This window comes from Mytilus californianus, unplaced genomic scaffold, assembly GCF_021869535.1.
Source record: "Mytilus californianus isolate M0D057914Y unplaced genomic scaffold, xbMytCali1.0.p SCAF_6, whole genome shotgun sequence".
NCBI classification, from domain to species: Eukaryota; Metazoa; Mollusca; class Bivalvia; order Mytilida; family Mytilidae; genus Mytilus; species Mytilus californianus.
The window spans coordinates 55,857,148-55,877,746 of NW_026262712.1; the positions used below are offsets into that span (position 1 = coordinate 55,857,148).

General features: G+C 31.1%; 2 protein-coding genes and 1 long non-coding RNA gene across 5 annotated transcripts in view; all 3 read right to left on the reverse strand.

The window, feature by feature from the left end:
- Positions 1-20,599, reverse strand: part of LOC127705694 (uncharacterized) — an 81,625-nt gene that overhangs the window by 28,739 nt on the left and 32,287 nt on the right. The window lies entirely within an intron of this gene.
- LOC127705735 (uncharacterized) overlaps positions 1-20,599 on the reverse strand; it is a 57,332-nt gene that overhangs the window by 18,393 nt on the left and 18,340 nt on the right. The window lies entirely within an intron of this gene.
- LOC127705689 (uncharacterized) lies at positions 1,043-11,063 on the reverse strand. Of its 2 annotated transcripts, none has more exons than XM_052210044.1 (2): positions 10,897-11,063; positions 1,043-3,685 (listed from the first exon to the last, which is right to left on the reverse strand). In XM_052210044.1, exons 1-2 carry the CDS (start codon positions 10,951-10,953, stop codon positions 2,294-2,296), a joined length of 1,449 nt encoding a protein of 482 aa, XP_052066004.1. In that variant the 5' UTR covers positions 10,954-11,063; the 3' UTR covers positions 1,043-2,293. The 2 variants fall into 2 exon arrangements, with proteins under 2 accessions (XP_052066004.1, XP_052066003.1); XM_052210043.1 differs by lacking the exon at positions 10,897-11,063 and adding an exon at positions 8,595-8,818.

Consider the following 20,599-nt stretch of genomic DNA (forward strand, 5'->3'; position numbering starts at 1 on the left):
GATCTTTTTTAAATCAATGCGATTCCTTTATTTTTTTTTCCTTATTTTGTTTGTATAAAGCTGATTGAAAAGATCGAGCATAATAATGATAAAGATAATATAGATTTCTGTGTCTAGGGTCATCATTTTGTCATGTAAAATGAGTTACTTGGTAGAACTTTTTACTTTAATTCCGTTGACTAAGAATATTGCAGAAACAACACGTGGTTTGTGCATATAAATCATATAATATTTGTGTTTGCTTCGTTTGAGTGCTGTCTTATTTACTTAATATACTCTTTTAATAATATTGAACTACGACATTTGACAAGAACATTATCTTTCTTAACGTGGACACGTGCTTTTACCATCACATCAATATGTATTCTTCATTACAATAATACACAAAAACTTAGTTCAAAATGTTATCAGCTACCAAACAACTGATAATTGATTGACCATAGAGTCTGGTCTCCCTTAAAACTTTGCATCCAAAGCACTTTTCGTTAACATACTGACATTTTTCATTGTTTGTATGGTTCTTTCAGTTTCAGATGTAGCACACATTCGACACAATTGTACAGCCCAGATTAAAAGACTGTTGAATTATTTTGTTTTGACGTTAATTTGCAGTATTCTTCATTTGCCCAAACTTGTATGAGTTATTGCATGACAGTTTTAACATTTTTGTCAGTTAACTTCAAAAACATGATTGACAGAAACCTTTTACAGTAACAAGACTTTCATAAATTAGTATTAACAATACACGATCTACAAAATTGCCAAGATGTCTATAATTAATCTCTTATTAGATCTATAGCACTTTTTTATAAGTGAAGAATTATTGTGTTTGTTTTATTTTCCAATTTTAGGCGTTTGCCTACTATTTCATAGTAAAACAAAACCTGTAAATTAGAGTGATTCGATTGTAAACTTGAAATTGAGCTCACTTTCTCTACGGATGACTGGCAAAATAGAGTCGGAATAGTTGTAATCAATAGTTTTGTTGGATTGCAGAAAAGTTTCAAGCACCAAGATTAAAAAAAATAACATAAATCAGCTATACAAAATCTACCAAGATTTATTATGACTGAAAACATTTCCTCAGAGGTTACAGCCTTTTAATGACGGTGTCCAACGAATAACGATACGTTTTGCCCATTAAAATTGAGCAATTTTACCAAGACAATTAGTTAAGTAGAAACAAATATTAAAGTTATCATCCCAAAGAGAATAGATGGATCTGATGAGATCACCAACATCCTTGACTTAGACCAATAAGTCTTCCAGCACTTTTCTTGAAAACGATTTTCAAAGTAAACTCACTGGATAAAAAAAAGAGTTTTCTATAAAAAAAAAAACAAAAAAAAAAACAGAATAACACCACACTGACGTGTCTATCAATTCCAGTTTTATATAGTTAATAATACGTTAATGAGATAAAAACGTTACTTGAAAAAAAAGGACCTCGTTTCTTTATTAAGATAGATAATGACGTCATTATTAAAATGAATAATAACTTCGACATGTTGCTGCATTTGAATTCATATCGATTGTCGTTTTGTAATAGATTTTTTTAGACAATATTTGGAAGACAAAAAGCAACGACCTCAGTATGACTTATACAAAAAGTTGACCAATTAAAATTGAGATAGGAAATTTGAAATGTAATGAAAGGACAACCATCCAACCAAAGAGTAGAAAACAGCGGAAGGCCACAATGGGTCTTCAACAATGCGATAAAATCCCGCGACCGGAGGCAGTCTTCAGCTGGCCCTTTAAAATATGTTAACTAGTTCAGCGAAAATAGACGTCACACTCAACTCCGATATGTATATCTGTATTCTTAGTTGTATGCCCTTATGCCTACAAACATTAAAATGTTTGACACGTTCATTGACGATAGAACAAAACGGATTTCAAATTCTCAACAATCTGAATTTTTTTGTATAGGCAAAAATTTCCCTATATGCCATCAATTTTCAAAATCATCGATTTGCTTTGTGCATTTCTTTTTTTTCGAAAATCAGAAATTCCAAAGGATTTTTTCATAGGAAAGCAGTTTCTCAACCTTGCATAAAGTTTAATGTTGAGCTCATAAATAAGAATAAATCTTCTACATTACTGTAAAATGAGGTCCCTATTGCCATCAATAAGAATAAATCTATTTCTCAATACGCTTTTTACAAGCAATCTTGAAAAAAAGTCAAATTCAAGTAAATTATATGTGTTTTCCTTTGATTGTATTAAATGAAAATAAACGTACAATGTAGCGTAGGTAACAAAAACTAGTAGTGCTTATATGACTGAAAATTTATGAATTAAAAGTTTGAGCTGCATCAAACAAACATTTTTGCATTGTTTGCTTCTTTTCTTCTATACTATCAATTAACTTTGTGTGCTCTTTCATCAATTCAGTTAAGTTGTTTTTCTCATTTACAATGAATAGAGTTAATTCGTCCTTCTCTTCTTTTGTCAGTTTAGCCAACGTTTCCTCTTGGGTTTTTTTCAATTCCGTCAATATTTCCTCTTGTTTTGTTTTCATATCAGCAACCATAGACAATGTTTGTCCGTGTTTTCTTTGTAATTCAGCTAACATTTCCTCTTGTATTCTTTTTAACGCATCTTCTTTGTCGAGTTTCGATTCAGCATCATGTTCTCTTTTTAATTCAAAGACGGTTTCTTCATGTTTCCTTTTTAATTCATTTTCTTTTTCTCTTTTAAACTCACCTAACATTTCCTCTAGTTTTCTTTTAAAGTCAGTCAAAGTGTTTTTCTCTTTCTCTATCCATGTAGGTATCTTTTTCCCTTCGGTTTCTTTTAACTCATCTAGCGTTTTCTCTTGTTTTCTTTTCAGTTCAGTTAATGTTTCCTCTTGTTTTCGTCGCAATTCAGTCAATCTTTCCTCATGTTTTCTGTACAATTCATCGTCTTGTCTTCCTTTCAATTCATCGTGTTGTTTTCTTTTACATGCAGCTTCTTGTTCTTTTTTTAATTCAGTCAATATTTCATGTTGTTTTCTTTGAATTTCAGCCAATGTTGCCTTTTGTTTTCTTTGCAATTCAGCCAATGTTTCCTCTTGTTTTCTTTTCCATTCATCTTCTTGTTTCATTTTCAATTTAGCTTCTTGTGTCCTTTTCAATTCAGCTTCTTGTTCTCTTTTCAATTCAGCCAACGTTTCCTCTTGCTTTTTCCTTGATTCTCCCAATGTTTCCTCTTGTTTTCTTATTAATTCCACCAATGTTATCTTCTCTTTTTCTATCCATTTTTGAAGCTTTTTCCCCTCGTTTTCTAGCATCTCAGCCGACGTTTCCTCTTGTTTTTGTTTCAATTTGGCCAATGTTTCCTCTTGTTTTCTTTGCAATTCAGCCAACTTTTCCTCTTGTTTTCTTTTCATGTCATCTTGTTGTTCCCTTTCTATTGCAGCTTTTTGTTTCCTTTTCAATTCAGCTTCTTTTTCTTTTTTCAACTCTGCCAACTCTTTTTTCAACTCACCCAATATTTCCCCTTGCTCTCTTCTTGCTTCTGTCAACAGTTCTTCTTGTTTTCGTTTCAATTCAGCCAACGTTTCCTCTTGTTTTGTTTTCAAATCAGCCAACGCGTTATCTTGTTTTGTTTTCAATTCAGCCAACGTGTCCTCTTGTTTTCTTGTTATAAAATAACTTGTGTACGTAATCACAGACAATACCCCAACACATGATAACACCTGCAATTATTATTAAAAAATGCAATATTAACACTTTCTTAAAATAGAGATATAGGCGTATTGTAACTAGAACCTCCTGCTCAATTTATCATCTTGATCAATCAGCTATTGATATTTTTTATGTAATTTACCGATCAAATAATGTTTTAGAAGATTTCCAAATTATAACAAGAGAGAAAAAAAACGAAGTGCCATCCGTGTAGATCATTATTGTTAAGACCTTTACATAATGCATGATATTTTATTTCTCTAAGAAAACATGATATTGGTCTGAAGGATATTCGCGCCTGTAGTTTTTTTTTAATTTTGCCAGATTTTCGGAATCCTCTTGTTTTACTAAGATATAAGAATATGTGGTATGAGTGCCAATGAGACAACTTCCCATCCATGTCACAATTTGTATAAGTAAACAATTATAGGTCAAAGTATGGTCCTCAACGCGGAGCCTTGGCTTACACCGAACAGCAAGCTATAAAGGGCCCCAAAAATGACTAGTGTAAAACCATTCAAACGGGAAAACCAACGATCTATACTATATAAAAAACGAGAAACGTGAAACACTCATGAATCACATCAACAAACGCCAACCACTGAACATTAGGTTCCTGACTTAGGACAGATGCAAACAAATGCAGCGAGTTTAAACGTGTTAATAGGTACCAAACTTCACCCTTAACTGAAACAATAGTGTAACATCACACCATAAAAAGACAGACTATAAAATATCAATTGAAATGGCTAAATTCAATCAAAAGACATATTAATACAAATGTATACATGTATTGACATTGAAATGTTTTCCTCTACTTTTCTGTTCATAGATTTTTTTCATATAGTTTAAACAGCAATATTTGAAAATCTTATAAAATCCATTTTATTTTTGATAGTTTCTGAAAAGAAAACACTGTCAATGTTTATAGTAATTGTAGTAATTAAAACCGAGAAGCAAACATCCTTAATTTGGTTGTATATGGAGAGCCGTAAATACCCCTACATTAATACTCGATCAACAATTAATGATATTTGTATAGGTTTTTGAATCACAATTACAAAGCGATGTTCAATTGATCAAATTAATATACACAGTAGCTAAACATAAACGAAACACGGAAGTTCAGGAGACATAGGATTGTCAAACCTAATTTAAAAAAAAAATCATTATGGTAAAGTAATCAAAAGAACAACGAATCAAATTTCATCTATGTATCGTCGTTATTTGTATAAATGAATCATTACATCATGGCCGATAAAATCCCAAACAAGAACATATTGCTAAGTGCTTTCAAAGAACCGTTAGAATACATAGTGCTGAGAAAGATTACAATTTTCCGTGCTGTTTGCAATTATACTCTCCATGTCCAGCGGAATTTATATCAACAATTTTGCAAATAACTGGTTTAAATCCAATCAATATTTCCTATATTATATCGATAATTAACATGCGTAGGACTATGTTGTAGGGCTTGTTTTAATGTGTAAAGATAACATTAACGTTTTCATTTCAGAAGGTTCGAGTACACAGTTATTTCGTAGTGCATTTCTTTTAGACAATAAATGAAAAATTAAAAAAAAATCCCCGCTCTCTCAATAATATTTAACAGTGAGTTGTACTACTTTTGGGACAAATTATATCAAAATTATAGAAAACTTCATCGGCTCTAACTCAAAATAAAGACAATTCTATGTTAAGGGGGTCTTGAAATCTTTTGACAGATTCCGAAGTGCTAATTTTTAACCTTTTTCAGCTGGCCCAAATCACTACTTTACTCTAAAATTCATGACCCAAAATTTTTTTACAATGTAATTTTATCCCCCTACTAGCTATTTGAGGCATAAAACATGAAGAAATACATTAAGAAGGGGTATAAAAATATTGGCTAGCAACATACTGTCCACACTAGGGACAACGAAAATCAAAGGACAATAACTGTTTACTCGGACCTAATAGGATAGAAAAAGTTGACCAATCTTAATAAAACTTGGTATGACAAAAGTTCAATAATTTATACTTCTGCTTACAAAGGTTCATGGCAATAGGATATATATTAATGACCATATGATAAATTCTATATTCAACTTTGCATGTTAAATTTTGACGTCAAAATTGAAAAATTTCAACTATCAACATTTACAAGCATGATTTAGGGCTTTTAAAATTAAAATATTGCAAAAAAATACTTTTTAAATGCCTTAATATATAATATATCATGTATTAAAAGCAATAGCGTACTCATTTGATTTATGATTATTCGAAAGTCAAATGTATATGAGCCTGTGTTTAAAAATGGAGGTTTTCCAGTGGAGGGGGGTCTTACATGAAGATGTAATATTTTCCAGCAATTTTAAATTTGTGAAGCTTTTTGTTTATAAATAATCCTTACATATGTATTTAATGTACTTTACATGGGAAAAAAATATACAAATAACATATCATATTAGTTTAAAAGGGTCTTAGGGCAAGTGAGACTGAAAATAATTTAAGGTCAGTTTAGGCCGTAGCACATATTTACATTTAAAAATGGATATTGAAGCTATAGGAAATAAAAATTTGTGTCTTTTATATCATTTCTACACTCTGTTGACTTGATACAATAAATCTGAGCACAAAAAGACTCTTGCATTCAACTGTTTTTGCAGACAGTATGGTCTGATACAAAGATTTTTCACTTTTTAGTGAAAAACTTGCATGCAATTTTAGTCTCAACAGGCTTATACTTGAACCACTTGCTATCCTACAGAAGAAAAGAAAGATATCATGTGAAATGAAACAGGTACAAAAGACATTGTAAAGTGCTTTTTTTACAAATTTAGTGAGGTCTTTATTATGGACTTCAACTTTTATGTACCAAGCTCCTCACATTTAACTTGATCCAAACAGGGCGTTAGACGAGGGTCATTTATACAACACATTTTGTACATATTGTCGGAGATAATCTTCTTTTCTGTAGATTCGGAGTTCACAAATGAGTAATACAACTGGATTGAAGCATATAAACACAAATATTGACACATGAAAACCTGTCAGATAGAAAGTCAGAATGCCACTTATGCTTCAAAATTGAAAAAGCTATGAAATGCTTATTTTGACCATATAATGCCAAAATTGGACAGTTTTGCAGAAATTCAATCATATAAAAGTTTAAATCCTTTAGTTTCATGCTATTTGACAAATTGACACCATTAAATCATTCAGAAAAGTTGCCAAAGTACAGATTCTAAATTTACTGATTTCGCCTCTTAGGTCCGAGTACACAGTTATTTCGTAGTGCATTTCCTTTAGCCAATAAATGAAAATAAAAAAATCCAACCTGCGCTTTCTTAATAATATTTTTACAGTGTGTTTTTCTACTTTTGGGACAGATTATATCAAAATTATAGAAAACGTCATTGGCTTTAACTCAAAATATGGACAAATCTATGTTCAGGGGGTCTTGAAATCTATTGACATGACAGATTCCGAAGTGCTAATTTTTAATCTTTTTCAGCTGGTCCAAATCACTACTTTACTTTAAAATTCATGACCCAATTTTTTTACAGTGTAATTTCATCCCTCTACTTGCTATTTGAAGCATAAAACATAAAGAAATACATTTGTAAGGGATTTAAAAAAAAAAATTGGCAAGCAACACACTGTTCACACTAGGGACGATAACTGTGTACTCATACCAGAATCGTATGTTAGACCTGTACACGTTTCTTTGGTTCAAATAACATTTTGACAAAGAAATGTGTATAATAATGAATGAATAGTGGATATTTGATATACTTTCTCTTGCATTTCACCCATAATTAGAACACATAGATATATGAGACAACTCTCCTTCCAAGTAACAATTTATAAAAGTTAACCATTATAGGTCAAAGTACGGCCTTCAACACGGAGCCTTGGCTCACACCGAACAACAAGCTATAAAGGGCCTACTAGTGTAAAACCATTCAAACGGGAAAACCAACGGTCTAATCTATATACAAAACGAGAAACGAGAAACACTTATGAACCACATAAACAGACGACAATAACTGAACATCAGATTCCTGACTTAGGACAGGTGCAAACAATTGCAGCGGGATTAAACGTTTTAATAGTACCAAATCTTGTCCCTTTTCTGAAACAATAGTATAACATCACAACATAGAAAGACACACTATAAAATATCAATTAGAAGGCTTAACTCATTCAAAATACGTTGTTACACGAATAAACACACAATGAACGAATAAATATGATCTGTGATACAATGCAAATGCATAGTTAATAAAAATAAGGGAGGAATAATTAAGGTAAAAAGTAAATAAATAGGTTTAAACTAAGGTAAAAGTATAAAACCGCTGTGAAATGTTAAACAATATGCATATATTCAAAAGCTTATGTTGATCTGAGGAGCATGCTACCCTTACTATTTGGTAGAACATACAATCTTTAGATTTTTTGCCATTCAAATCATATGAATAGTCTTGATTTGTTAACGACATAAGATGACAAAAAGTACCATAACCGAATAAATTCAAAAAGGTCAGTTCGTTTCCCTGTAAATCAGTTTTGGCGTATTAAGCATAGTTCAAAAAAATTGTATAACAAAAGCAATGGTAGTATTCCAACATAAAAAAAAACCTTGTATTCAACTCTAACCATGCGTGTTTATGTAAACACCTAAATGTAACAAATATGTACTGAGATCAAAAAATTAAAAAAAGAAATCTTCTTTCCAAACGGACATTTTCAAACTTGTTTTATTTTCTGCAGTTCACACGTCTATATGTTTGCACGTATATTGAAGTTAAATTGATAAGTTAAATCTGCTATTGAAAATTAAAAAGTTTCGCACCTGCATAATATATTTACTTCATAATGAATATATGATTTTCTGTTTCATTCTGACATCCAAATAAAGAAATGTCTAACACTTACTGTAGCCTTGTCCTTGAGTGTATGAACACATTGTAGCATTGCCCCTTTACAGTCAAAAATTATCCATACATTCAATAGGTCAAGGAAAACTGTGTTCAAGAAGTATCCCATGGAGGTTAACACGTGTATTTAACACACTACTGTAAACTGTTAATGTCAACGGTCAACATATAAATGATTCTAAAAAACATAATTTATTCGCTGGGATATGCGAAAGTAGGTCATTATACTTAATCATGCATACAAATTGTTTAAAAATAAAGTGAACACTTGATTATATCAAACTTATCATGAGAGGAGTAAATGATTTCTAGGAATTAAAAAACAATGGCAGGTACTGCGAATTTAAATTGATATAAACATATCATAAATATGAAAGACGATAGTTTGAACTCACATGTTAAATCATATATGTTTTAAATAACGACAAGGACGTCTAACTAAAATGAAAAACAGGTAATAGCAAGACTTTAATTTGTAAAATCTGAAATACCTTCAACAAATATTAAACAGATTTTAGAGTGTAACTAGTTCGTGCGGTAATTCGACAGAATAGACTGCTGCAGTAAATTTAACGTTTAAATATTTAAATATTATTTCAAACTGTTTAAATAACCTGTAAAATACGAAACGCTTAAATTTACATGCACAAATGACTACATTTATTTAAGACTAACAGGTTATTAAAAGTTCTTATTTCTGACAGATAAGGATATTCTTCTTATGTAGAAAGTCGTACCAAATTGAAAGTCTGATATCGTTCAAGAGTTTTATAACAACAAAGGTGTTGTCACAACGGGTGGGTATTATATCTATGATGGTATTACGAGCACAGTATACAGGCCTTATGTAGTGTCCTTAATATCATTTATGATTAATTTATGATGATTGATTAGTTAAGGTTACTATTATGAAATGAGAACTATTTGAAACTTTAACGGGATACTAGCTTCGATTGAGAATGAAAATATGATAAAAAAATCAAACAAAAAGAAATACAAAAAAACCCTACACAAATCCATGATAATACATGGGTTTATGTTTATATATATATGTTTATATTTACAGTCATAACGGGGGTAACATATGTCCATCTATAGTTCCATGGATCGTGTCTATAGTTAATCAGATGATGTCCAGTCAGGTATACGCGTTAAATGTTGATAAGTTTATATAAATGTGTACAGAAAGTTTGTAGTTCTGCATTACGATTTACAATATATTTTATAAAATTTTGAAATTTTGAGTAAATTTTATGGAAATAAGTAACTACAATTTGTGAGGACTTCAAACTATTTCACTTCATTATTGTTTTACTTTTCAACTGATTTTATTCGAAACTTACACTTTGTTGTGGCTTGTGTACTGCAGTTGTCTATTTGTCGGTTTTTGTTTTTGTTTTTGTTCTTTTTTTTGCCATGGTGTTGTCAGTGTGAATGTCTTTTTTTTCATATTCTATTCTACAGGTTTTTTAATTTTTGATCAAATAATAATAAACAACCCTATTCATGGTATTAATTTTGCATAATACAGCACTAACTAAAGTAGAAGTTCCCATCGTGACATTTCACATGTTTCCTATTAAGCAATGTCATATAACGCCTACCCATTGTCAGAAACTGATAATTCAGAATGCTATATATTTTAATAGACGCACCCTTTTTATTGTTCTCAACGAAATCAAGTAAGTAGAGGTCTTTCTTAGTACTTAATGTTACACTGTTCTTCACAATCATACCTGAGTATTTTTCTTTCTTTCAAAGTTTTGCTGCTACATACATATAAAGTGCCTTTTAAGCTTATATATTATGCATGTAGACGAAACACACGTCTTATGTACCTCGTTGTAAGCCTAGTTGATACCATTAATGTAGGACATTTCGTTACTGATGGTATCATTAGCCAGTCAACAGTTTTACAATGACTACTGATTTTATTGCTGTATATTATTTCTTTTAAACTTTTTTGTACATAAATCAGGCCATGAGTTTTTTATTAAATATTTTACATCAATTTTGTCATTTCGGAGACTTTTATAGCTGAATATTCTGTACGGGTCGTGTAAATAGTTGAAGACCGTACGATGACCTATAGTTATCTATATTTATTTCATTTGGTCTATTGTTGAAAGTGATCTCGTTGGCATTTAAACCACATCTGCTTATTTTTTATTTTATTTTGACTTTCAAAAATTAAACGTTTAACATCTAAATAATCTATTAACTTTGTATTAAATCATACCATTAAAATGAATGTACTTTTTTCACTTTGCCCAATACATAAAGAAATGTAAAAGACTTACTGTAGCATTTGTCGTAGTTGTATAAACCAATTGCAGGAAGCTGCATACAAGTCCCATACTGGTAATGATATGTGTAGTGCACTGTGATGCAAACCTTTTATATCAACTACCAAGTAAGAATGTTTCTCTGAAGCGTCATTTATTAACCTCTATATGTGTATGCATTATTTTATCATTGCAACCATTTATGCCAAATGATTCTATAGATAAAAAAAACACAATTTTGAACAATAACTTAAATCAATGTCATCATGAAAGGACCGAATGATTTCTTGGAATTAAAATGTTCTTGTATTTTACCTGGTAATGTTCAGTTGGGATTGCTATTGTTACGAGTTAATTTATCTTATCCTGAAATGAGATTGATGTGTTCAATTTAAACTTATGGAGATATAAACATTAAATTTAATTATTATTATAAAGAATCGCGTTGAGTTGTATGCAGAAATGAAAGTACCATACGTAATGAATAGTATAAATTTCTGACAAGTAAATATATTCAGCTCGAACTATATGTATCTAGACGCATACACAATACTTACCTCTATCCCAATCGAACCAACAACAAAAAAACACTTTAACACACGGTATTTTTTGTTGTCATGCTATTGAAGAAGGCAGGTCCATGAAAAACTATATATTCTTTTTACCGATGTAGTAAAATAACTGTTATTGATAAATTAATAATTATGTTCTCAATAAATGTAAACATACCTAGATATGTATTGCTGAACACATATACACTTTTCTGTTTCTTCATTCTGATGGTAATTTTATTTTTAAACTACACAAGGTGATGATTTTCTGTTTCTGTATATTGAATGTGTTGGATTTGTAATGCTTAATAATTTAGTCTAAAAACTCGTTAAGAACCCTTGTAACAACTCTTCGATTTCTGTTTCCATGCAAAATCTCTGTTCTTATCAAACATGTCTCATATGCCCTCGTTTTCAGTGGGAGGAAAATTCACGGTTTACATATCGGATAGACCTCAAAATGTTATGTATCGTCATTTGTTCTCGTCATGAACATGCATGTAATATTTGGCAATTGACATGAAGCAAACTATCAATCATGACAGTAACTGCAAATTATTAAGATCAAAGCATTGTGTCTTTTGTATGTTGTTGCTTGTGCATCGTGCCAATCTGATAAATCAAATCCTTTTCATCTGATTTTACACCAAATACAAGGTTAGCGGAAAGTTTCAGCAGTCATACGAATGTTTAACGAAGACATTTATTTACATGCTTACTAGTTTTTGCTTGTCCCGGTATTTCAGTGTTTGTCAATGCCGGACATTTGGTTGTTTGTTTATAGTTTAAGTATTAATCATGCATCCTGTTTCCAGTATGATTTTTTTTCCACATGTTGTCATGTAGATATCTTTGATAGACAACTATATAGTATGAGTTGTGATAATTGTTGATAGATTGGTTAGTAATTGTACTACACCTCATCAGCACAAAAATGTTATATCAAGGCGAGATATAAGTCCACTTTGATATTAAAACGTTTTGTTTTTAAATCTGACACAAAGTTTAAAGTTTAAAGTTTAGTTAAAAGTGAACAAACCTATTTACATTTAAAAAAAATCATAAATAACATAACATGATCAAAACTTAAAATAATTTTAAATTTAAACAAAACAAATATATTTTGGAATATTTTCAATTTAAAATAAAAAAAGAATCAACTGTTCCAACAGAAATATTTATCTTTGTACATATTATTTACATTACACATGTGGTAAAAGGTTTTTTTTTTATTTTATTTTTTTTGGGGGGGGGGGATTTCAGAAAAGTCAATACATTAAACTAAAATATATGTCATGGTATACTTCCAATCGTATACATAATGGTTGAATTTAATATTTTAAAACATATTCGTGTGTTATTCTAGTATGACCAATATCACATCTAGACATAACACAATGACCTTTCCTACTAATAAATGTTTAAAGGTTTGCACAAAGTTGGTTGAACTATATGCAACTTATTGTGTCCACTTGAGTTTTAAACACAATGTGGAGGTGGATATTTGAATGGCTTACTTGGAGGCTGTGTGGATGGCTAACTAGGCGGCGATTCCTCTTCTTTGTTCCTGGGCAAGATGGTTTCACTAACGGTACCCCAACTGTCGGTTTTTCGGAAACTTTTACAATAGTAACTTGATTTTCTTTTTAAGAGTTGACTGTCAGCTCTGTAATGCAGATTGTGAAGACTGAATATCCATTTTAGAAGATTTTTGTTTTCTTATAATTAATATTTCATCCGAAGATTAATTTCCACAGTCAACATTGTAAAAGTATCATCATCAATTGGCGAGTCATGCGAGTTAAACTATAAGCCTGGTACCTTTGATAACTATTTACACCACTGGGTCGATGCCACTGCTGGTGGACGTTTCGTCCCCGAGGGTATCACCAGCCCAGTAATCAGGTGTTGACATGAATATCAATTATTTGGTCATTTTTATAAATTCACTGTTTGCAAAAGTATGAATTATTCGTAATAATAAAGATTTTCTTATCCCAGGCATAGATAACCTTAGCCGTATTTGGCACAACTTTTTGGAATTTTGGGTCATTAATGCTCTTCACCTTTGCACTTGTTTGGCTTTCTAACTATTTTGATCTGAGCGTCACTGATGAGTCTTATGCAGACAAAACGTGCGTCGGGTGTATTAAATCAAAGCCTGGTACTTTTGATGACTATTTAGGAAGTCTCATGACTGAATGAGCTGCCAACTCTGGTAGCATACGATGATTTGTTAGAAATTGTAGGATCATTCGAAACAGAAGCTATCTGTTTAACTTCTGGGTAACTGTTGTTTCTTTCTGTTTCTTTTTTTATTTATATTTTTTCAAACAAGCAGTCCCTAGCTGATGAAAAATTGGATTCAACTCATTTTAAACATTTAAAAGATTCAGAATTATAGGTTCTTTTTTCGATTATATTTGAAGTGCGTTCAATAACCAATTCATTTGGCACATATTTACAATTACTAACATCTTGTTAGATCATTCGAAACAGAAGCTATTTATTTAATTTCTGGGTAACTGTTTTAATTTTAATTACATTTGGGTTTTTTTTTCTCTGAGGTAAACAGCGCAGTCTTTAGATGATGACAAATTGGATTCACCACTGTTTACAAAATTAAAAGATTCAGATTTACAGGTTCTTCTTCGATTATTATTGAAGTGCGTACAACAACCAATTCATATGGCACAGATTTACAATTACTTACATCTTTTTTTTTTATATTACAGAAATTATGTAACCTGTTAAGCACTTGGGCTTATTACAAAAAGGTAGTATTTACGGATACTTGTATCTGTTGACAGTCATTATATATATTATCTTGTCTCAGAGTTTGTACTTGTCCATGGGGCTGTCATTATTATCATTATATATGTTGTTTTTCAATGAGAACTGACCCATTGTTTGGTTTGAATTTAGATTATTTGTTCTTGTAAATACCATGTTGAGATAAATATCTGTTTCCGTGTTGAAACAAGTATTTTGATTATAGATATCATTCATAATGAAATATTGTCCTACACCGATGCAATGATTGTATCTGTATAATATATCTTTCGCGTATGTTCATGTTGTTTTCGTTATCGATCTGAATGACAAACATTTCTATAGATAAATAAATGTACATGAAATACCGAACAAAAACTGGACCACCAACCAAAATTTCTCATTCCGTAGTTCAAATCAATATGTGAAATATATCATGTTTCTTTGAACAATTTTCGTCCTTAAAGTACAACATAACCCAAGACCATGAGATGTTATTTTTGTTACATACCGCCAACAACAATTGTCATAGTTATGTCTTTTTTAGTAAAATGAGCTACTCAGTTGCTAATTTCAGTGTCATTTTATCTCTTTGAAGAGATTTCACAAAAGCGATGAGACCATATCTTCCTTTATTATAATTTGTCCAACTTTCAAAAAATTCCATTGAGGTTTGACAAAGATATTGATGTATAAAATGACTTTAACTAAACATTGCCGCATTTGCCGCCACCACTTTAGACTTATTGGTGCTACTGTTTCATTGTCCAGTCCGGGGTAACATCATCCGCTATTGCTTGCAATATCAATTCTAGATAGTATATATGTTTCTTCAGGTAAGGATAATCCACTTTTTTTACTTATGTAGACATTGTATCAAATTGAAAGTCTGATACCATATATAATGGTATTCATACTCTAATGTATTATACTAGTACTATCATTGATATGATAAGTTATAAAAAGTTATTATTATGAAATATTCAAATATTTGAAACTCAGCGGGTCATAACATATTTTTGACACTAAAAATATATACAATGATATATTGATTTTACAAAGGACAAGGTACGATAAGGGGCGTTTTTGGTCCCCTCACCAAATAAGTTTGTATTAATATCATTGATGGTCTTAGTATAGAAACTTGAAAAAATAAATGATTTTATTGTGTTCCGGTGAAAGGAAGGTTGCCTAGCAACGGTTTTTATTAAGTATCAAGATTATCCAATATTAATTGCTTTATCAGTACAAATTTAAATAATTCCAAATAATATTGTTTGTCCAAGAAGAACTTGAAGTCACAAATGAAAAGTCCCTTTGATTTCGTTAACTAATGTTTAAAAACATCCTAGTAACAGAAATGTTGCCTAGCAACGGTTAACAAATTAGTGTTTCCCCCCTCTGAAGTATGCATTTAGCAGAAGTTTGAAATTTTTTCTTTTCCATATAGTGTTTCATTCCAATATACTATCACATACATCTTTATCGTTAACAAATTCAGTATTGAGCATAGCAACACAAATTTTGCTTAGCAACGGCAAAATTGTTTTTTGAATTAAAGACAACTACAAATCAATTAGTCATTTTATTGAACAAATTAAATTAAATGTTTGTTTGTTGAGTAACAACTTCTAGTAAGAAATGAAAAGTTAGTTTAATTGTAGTTCTCTAAATGCTTATCAATAACTGAGCTACATAACAAGTACATAGCAACCGTTCAATAATGGGTTCTTAATGTTATCTGTAGTATAAATTTAGTAATTTTGGAAGAATTTACTTTCTCATATGGTGTAACACTATAATACAAACATTTAGAGTATCCTTTTTCTACTTTTTTTGACGAATTCCATATCAAGCATGGAAATCCACATGTTGCTTAGCAACAGCAATATTTTTTTTAAATTAAACACAACTACAAAACCTATGTTGCAATGTGAAGGTCTTTTCATGTAAACAAGAATATTACTAATTAGGGGTGGTTCTGGACAGTTTTTAAAGATATTGAACAGTTAATGAAATGAAAGAGACGTGGCTTGTACCACACACAGATCTCGTCTGGAATAAGATGTCTATACAAGGCAATTAAGAATTAATATGATATAGGGGTGGGGATGTGAATGTGTCCCCTGGGTACAAAACCTATGGTGAATTAGAAATGTCTTATCAAGGCAATGGGTGGGGATATTAACCATTTTGGAGATAATTAACGATTCATTATATAACGAGGATTTGACCTCAATGAATTATTCCTTCAGTGCAGTAAAAAGAAATTGACATAGCCTGTAAGAATATACATGGTTTTAGGGTTGGACATAGCAAACTCGATTTTTTTTACTTTGAAAGTCAAAGGTCAAGAACGAAACATTAATTATTTTGACCTTGAGATCAACGATAAAGGTCATACTGATATTAACCTGATATCTCATGGCTTTACACTTTATGCCAAATATCATAAGTCAATGTCAAAAAGTTAAATAATTGTCGGCTCGGACAAGTGTGTATAAGAATAAAATGCAGAAGAAGAAGAACGAGAAGAAGAATACTCACGTTTAACATAATGTATCCATTAATTTCTTCTTGTAAGCCAGGGAAACATGATAAAGAAAAGTGATAACTGAGTACTGAATAAAATGCTGTTTCTTTCACGGTGAAATGAAATGTGGAATGATTTTTTTAATCTGTAATTATGATGTGGATACTGGCGATGAGGAAAAATGGTTTATCTTTCCTATCGTTGTCGAATGGTTTATGAAATACCATATAAAATTCATAGTTTGTGTTTGTGTTCATTTTGCATTTTGTATTTGTTCATTTTGTTTTTGTGTTATTATATTTTTTTTTTTTTATCAAAATGAACAATTATACTTGGACATGCAAGTTACTAATAAGAGTATATTATTGGAGAAGTCAATTCTTTGGGTAGGTGCGTATGTTTAAGCGAGGATTTATACTAATAAGAAGGATTCTTACTATAAGCACCACTAATTTAAGTCAATGTACAATCAAATAAATAGAATAAATGAATTCAAACTATACAAAATCTTGTCAAAACTGACTGCACAATTAATGTTTTATCAAATCGCACAATTTTAAAAGTTATAATAGAATGACATTTGGTTATCTCAACTTTTTATTATCAATAATTACATTACATGTGTGTCTCATAAGAAGCCATACTTTTGATTTGATGACAACAATTGAGAGGCATTCCAAAATCAGATGTTATTTCAAAAAAAAAATGCAACATTTATGACAGCACGTACTTTCCTTGACAAAGTCACAAGCATACATAGGAAAACAAATAAAGACAATATTAAAACTCATAATTTCATGGTTGTAGCATTAAAATGTAATAAAGCTTTGAATGCCTCTTTTGTAACCTCCGCGTTTGATCCAAAATGTGCTTCGGTCATTGCTTTTTAACACCCCAATAACAAAAAGAAGTATTTGATTCTAAAATAAGTCCACTAATTAAATGCGCATAAACATACTGCTTAGAGTAAGAATAAAAGTGATGATATGTATAGTAATTTTTTCCAAGTTTGAAATACAAAACATTTGTAATCACCTTTGTATATTGTAGTTAATTTGCCAATATTAAATATTCATCTTTCAAAAAGCACATTTATGTGCACAGTTTCGCTTGGTTGTCATTTTCCCATCCAGCGTAAAACGTGTAAGACAAACACCGCCTCGGTTGTATTGTGGAAGCGTCTTCACCTCGAGTGCCGTATATTGTGGGTTCTGACACCGGCCGGGTCAAACCAAAGACTTTAAAATTGGTATTTGCTGATTTTCCGTATCACCTGGCATAAAGTGGTAAGATCAAAGACTAGTAGGGTCGGAGTCAGAATACCGTATAGCGGGTTATTTTTCGCGGGGTGTTTATTTTCGGTTATTTTGGCAGATAAATGAAAATCGCGAAAACAAATTCCTCTAAAATTTATCTAATGTCCAGTTAGGGTGATATGTCTTCCTACGGACTGTAACCTTATTAGCTAGCACATTAAAAATAGTGACGCAAACAACCCATGCAGTTACACGATGTCCAGTAGTCAGCACTTCTGTGTTAACATGAATTATCATTGATATGGTCAAATTTATAAAATAACAGTTTACAAAACATTGAATTGTTTGAAAAACTACGGATTTTCTATTCAGGAATAGATAACCTAAGCTGTATTTGGTAAAACGTTTCAAATCTTGAGCCTTTTATGGTCTTATGACTTTTTTAATTGACCTTTTGTAAACGAAACAACGTCTGGCGTACTGAATTACAAGCATGATATCTTTGACTATGATGCGTTTTTTCCTTTCATATTCAGTATTCGTTTTTCTTTTCTTTGACGTGTTAATATCTGATTAAAAAATTAAACGAATCTTTTAGTTATTTAAATATTTTTAAAGTCATTATAGTACTGCAATTTAAGAGGAGATACGATTGATTACATGTTGTTTTCTGACCATCCAGTGGCAAATACTTCATGCATATTTATGACGGAAAGAAATGCAGAGAACAATTTTCAGCGGCAAGAAATACGAAGTGGCACGCATTGTCGTTGCAAAAAAGCGACGGGAAGTCGGGGGACAATTACAAATCATAAGTCCAATAAATACAAACAACACCATGACCAAAAAATTACACAAGATACACAATAGTGTTGGATAGTTTTGTTTGATTTTTATTACTGTTACACTTACACAATTAAATACTAAAAATTGTCCCATGGTGTCTCCTTATGTCGTATGAATTACAATGTATGTTATTATTCACAATTCTGTGATTTATTTTCGCCATCCGTAATGATTGTCTAAAATGTTAACTTGGCATGCCATACTTGATAGAAATGCGGACGTGAAAGAAAGCACTTTTATTCTGAACAGGGCGACCATTTCGTCATTTATTAAACAAAATACGTATTTCTGAAGGGTAAAGTTGTACTCAAATTTAATGTTGACACTAATCTGTTGAATATAGAATTTATATTTAAAATATGTATTTGTTTAGAATATACCATTCCACGGAGATTACATGCTTAACAAATCTTTGAAATTTAATGCTACAAAAGACATATCTATGCTTCGACATGCCAACCCACGATTAACGTATGTGTCACAGTGTTCTGAATATTGAAATTTAATAAAAAAGGAACTGTTTGAGTATGAACTAGTTATTAAATAACTTTAATTAATTTCATTTACATTCCCACACTTTCCCTGAAGTTTGTCAGTTCCTTTTGATTGTGTGTCGAAACTCGACGGTCTGCTAAAATATCACTTTAAATTCATACAATAATAAATACAGGAATATCCTGTGTTCCTTTCTCGTAGATGTAAAATTAACGTCGTACAGAAACTAGCCATTATAGCACGAATAAAAGTCTGTCGTGGGATCAGGTAAATACCGGAATTCATCTCCGGTCCGCAGTTCGTTTAAATATTTCGATGAATTAATAAAAACTACGACAATTTTTTCACCTTTTGTTAATTTTTAACTATGAGCGTACCTACGTCCCACTAAAATATTTGAATTGCATCAACGTTTATATTCAAGGAATGTCAAGTATACATATGATCGTGAGCCGTAGGTACGCTCATAGTTAAAAATGCAGAAACAGGTTTAGAAACTGCCATTTTTCTGCCCATTCAGTGAATCCTGGGGTGTTTACAGCATCAAAGCATGAGTAATATCAGCTGAAGTTGACAAATCTATTGATGTTTACAAAAATATAGGTCTTTAAAAATAAATTATTATAATCTATGGCATGCCACTTTTAATTTGAACGAAAATTGGGGGCCGTTCTCTGGTGCTTATCGTACCTTGTCCCTTAAAGTATTGCTATTAACTGGATTTTTTTCCGTCAGACCTGTTTGCCGATATTTTAACACATTTAAATTGACACGTCAACGCGCGAGTACAAACTATTGTTATTTAAATTATCAATAGATAACACTGTAATTATAGACACAGGAACAATACCAGGTTTAAGTACACGGAAAACATTCTAGTTCCTAGAAATCATTCGCTCCTTTCATGATGCATTTGATATAAAGTTTTCAAAATTCAAGTGTGTATTTCAAGGAGATTCCTAATGTTTTGAGAAGTATCAAGATCTAATATCGCGCAAAACACCATTTATACACTGATAATTGATATTAAATATTTTCAATACATGTCTTTATCTCTATGGGATATTTGTGGAACACACCTTTCCAGGTTCCACTGAGTAAATGGATAGTTTTGGATACTAATGGACCACTTTTGCAATTGGCCCACTCATTCATGAACAATTCTTCAGTAAGTTTTTAACATTGCTTTATTTGTTGGTCAAAATGGTACAGACGTGCATATATTCATTTGTATGATTAAATACAAGTTAGCTTTGTGATGTGCC

Coding starts and splice junctions, on each gene's coding strand:
- LOC127705689 (XM_052210043.1), bottom strand. CDS start 8,705: ATGGGATACTTCTTGAACACAGTTTTCCTTGACCTATTGAATGTATGG. Junction 3,686..8,594: donor CACTCAAGGACAAGGCTACA/GTAAGTGTTAGA, acceptor TAATAATTGCAG/GTGTTATCATGTGTTGGGGT.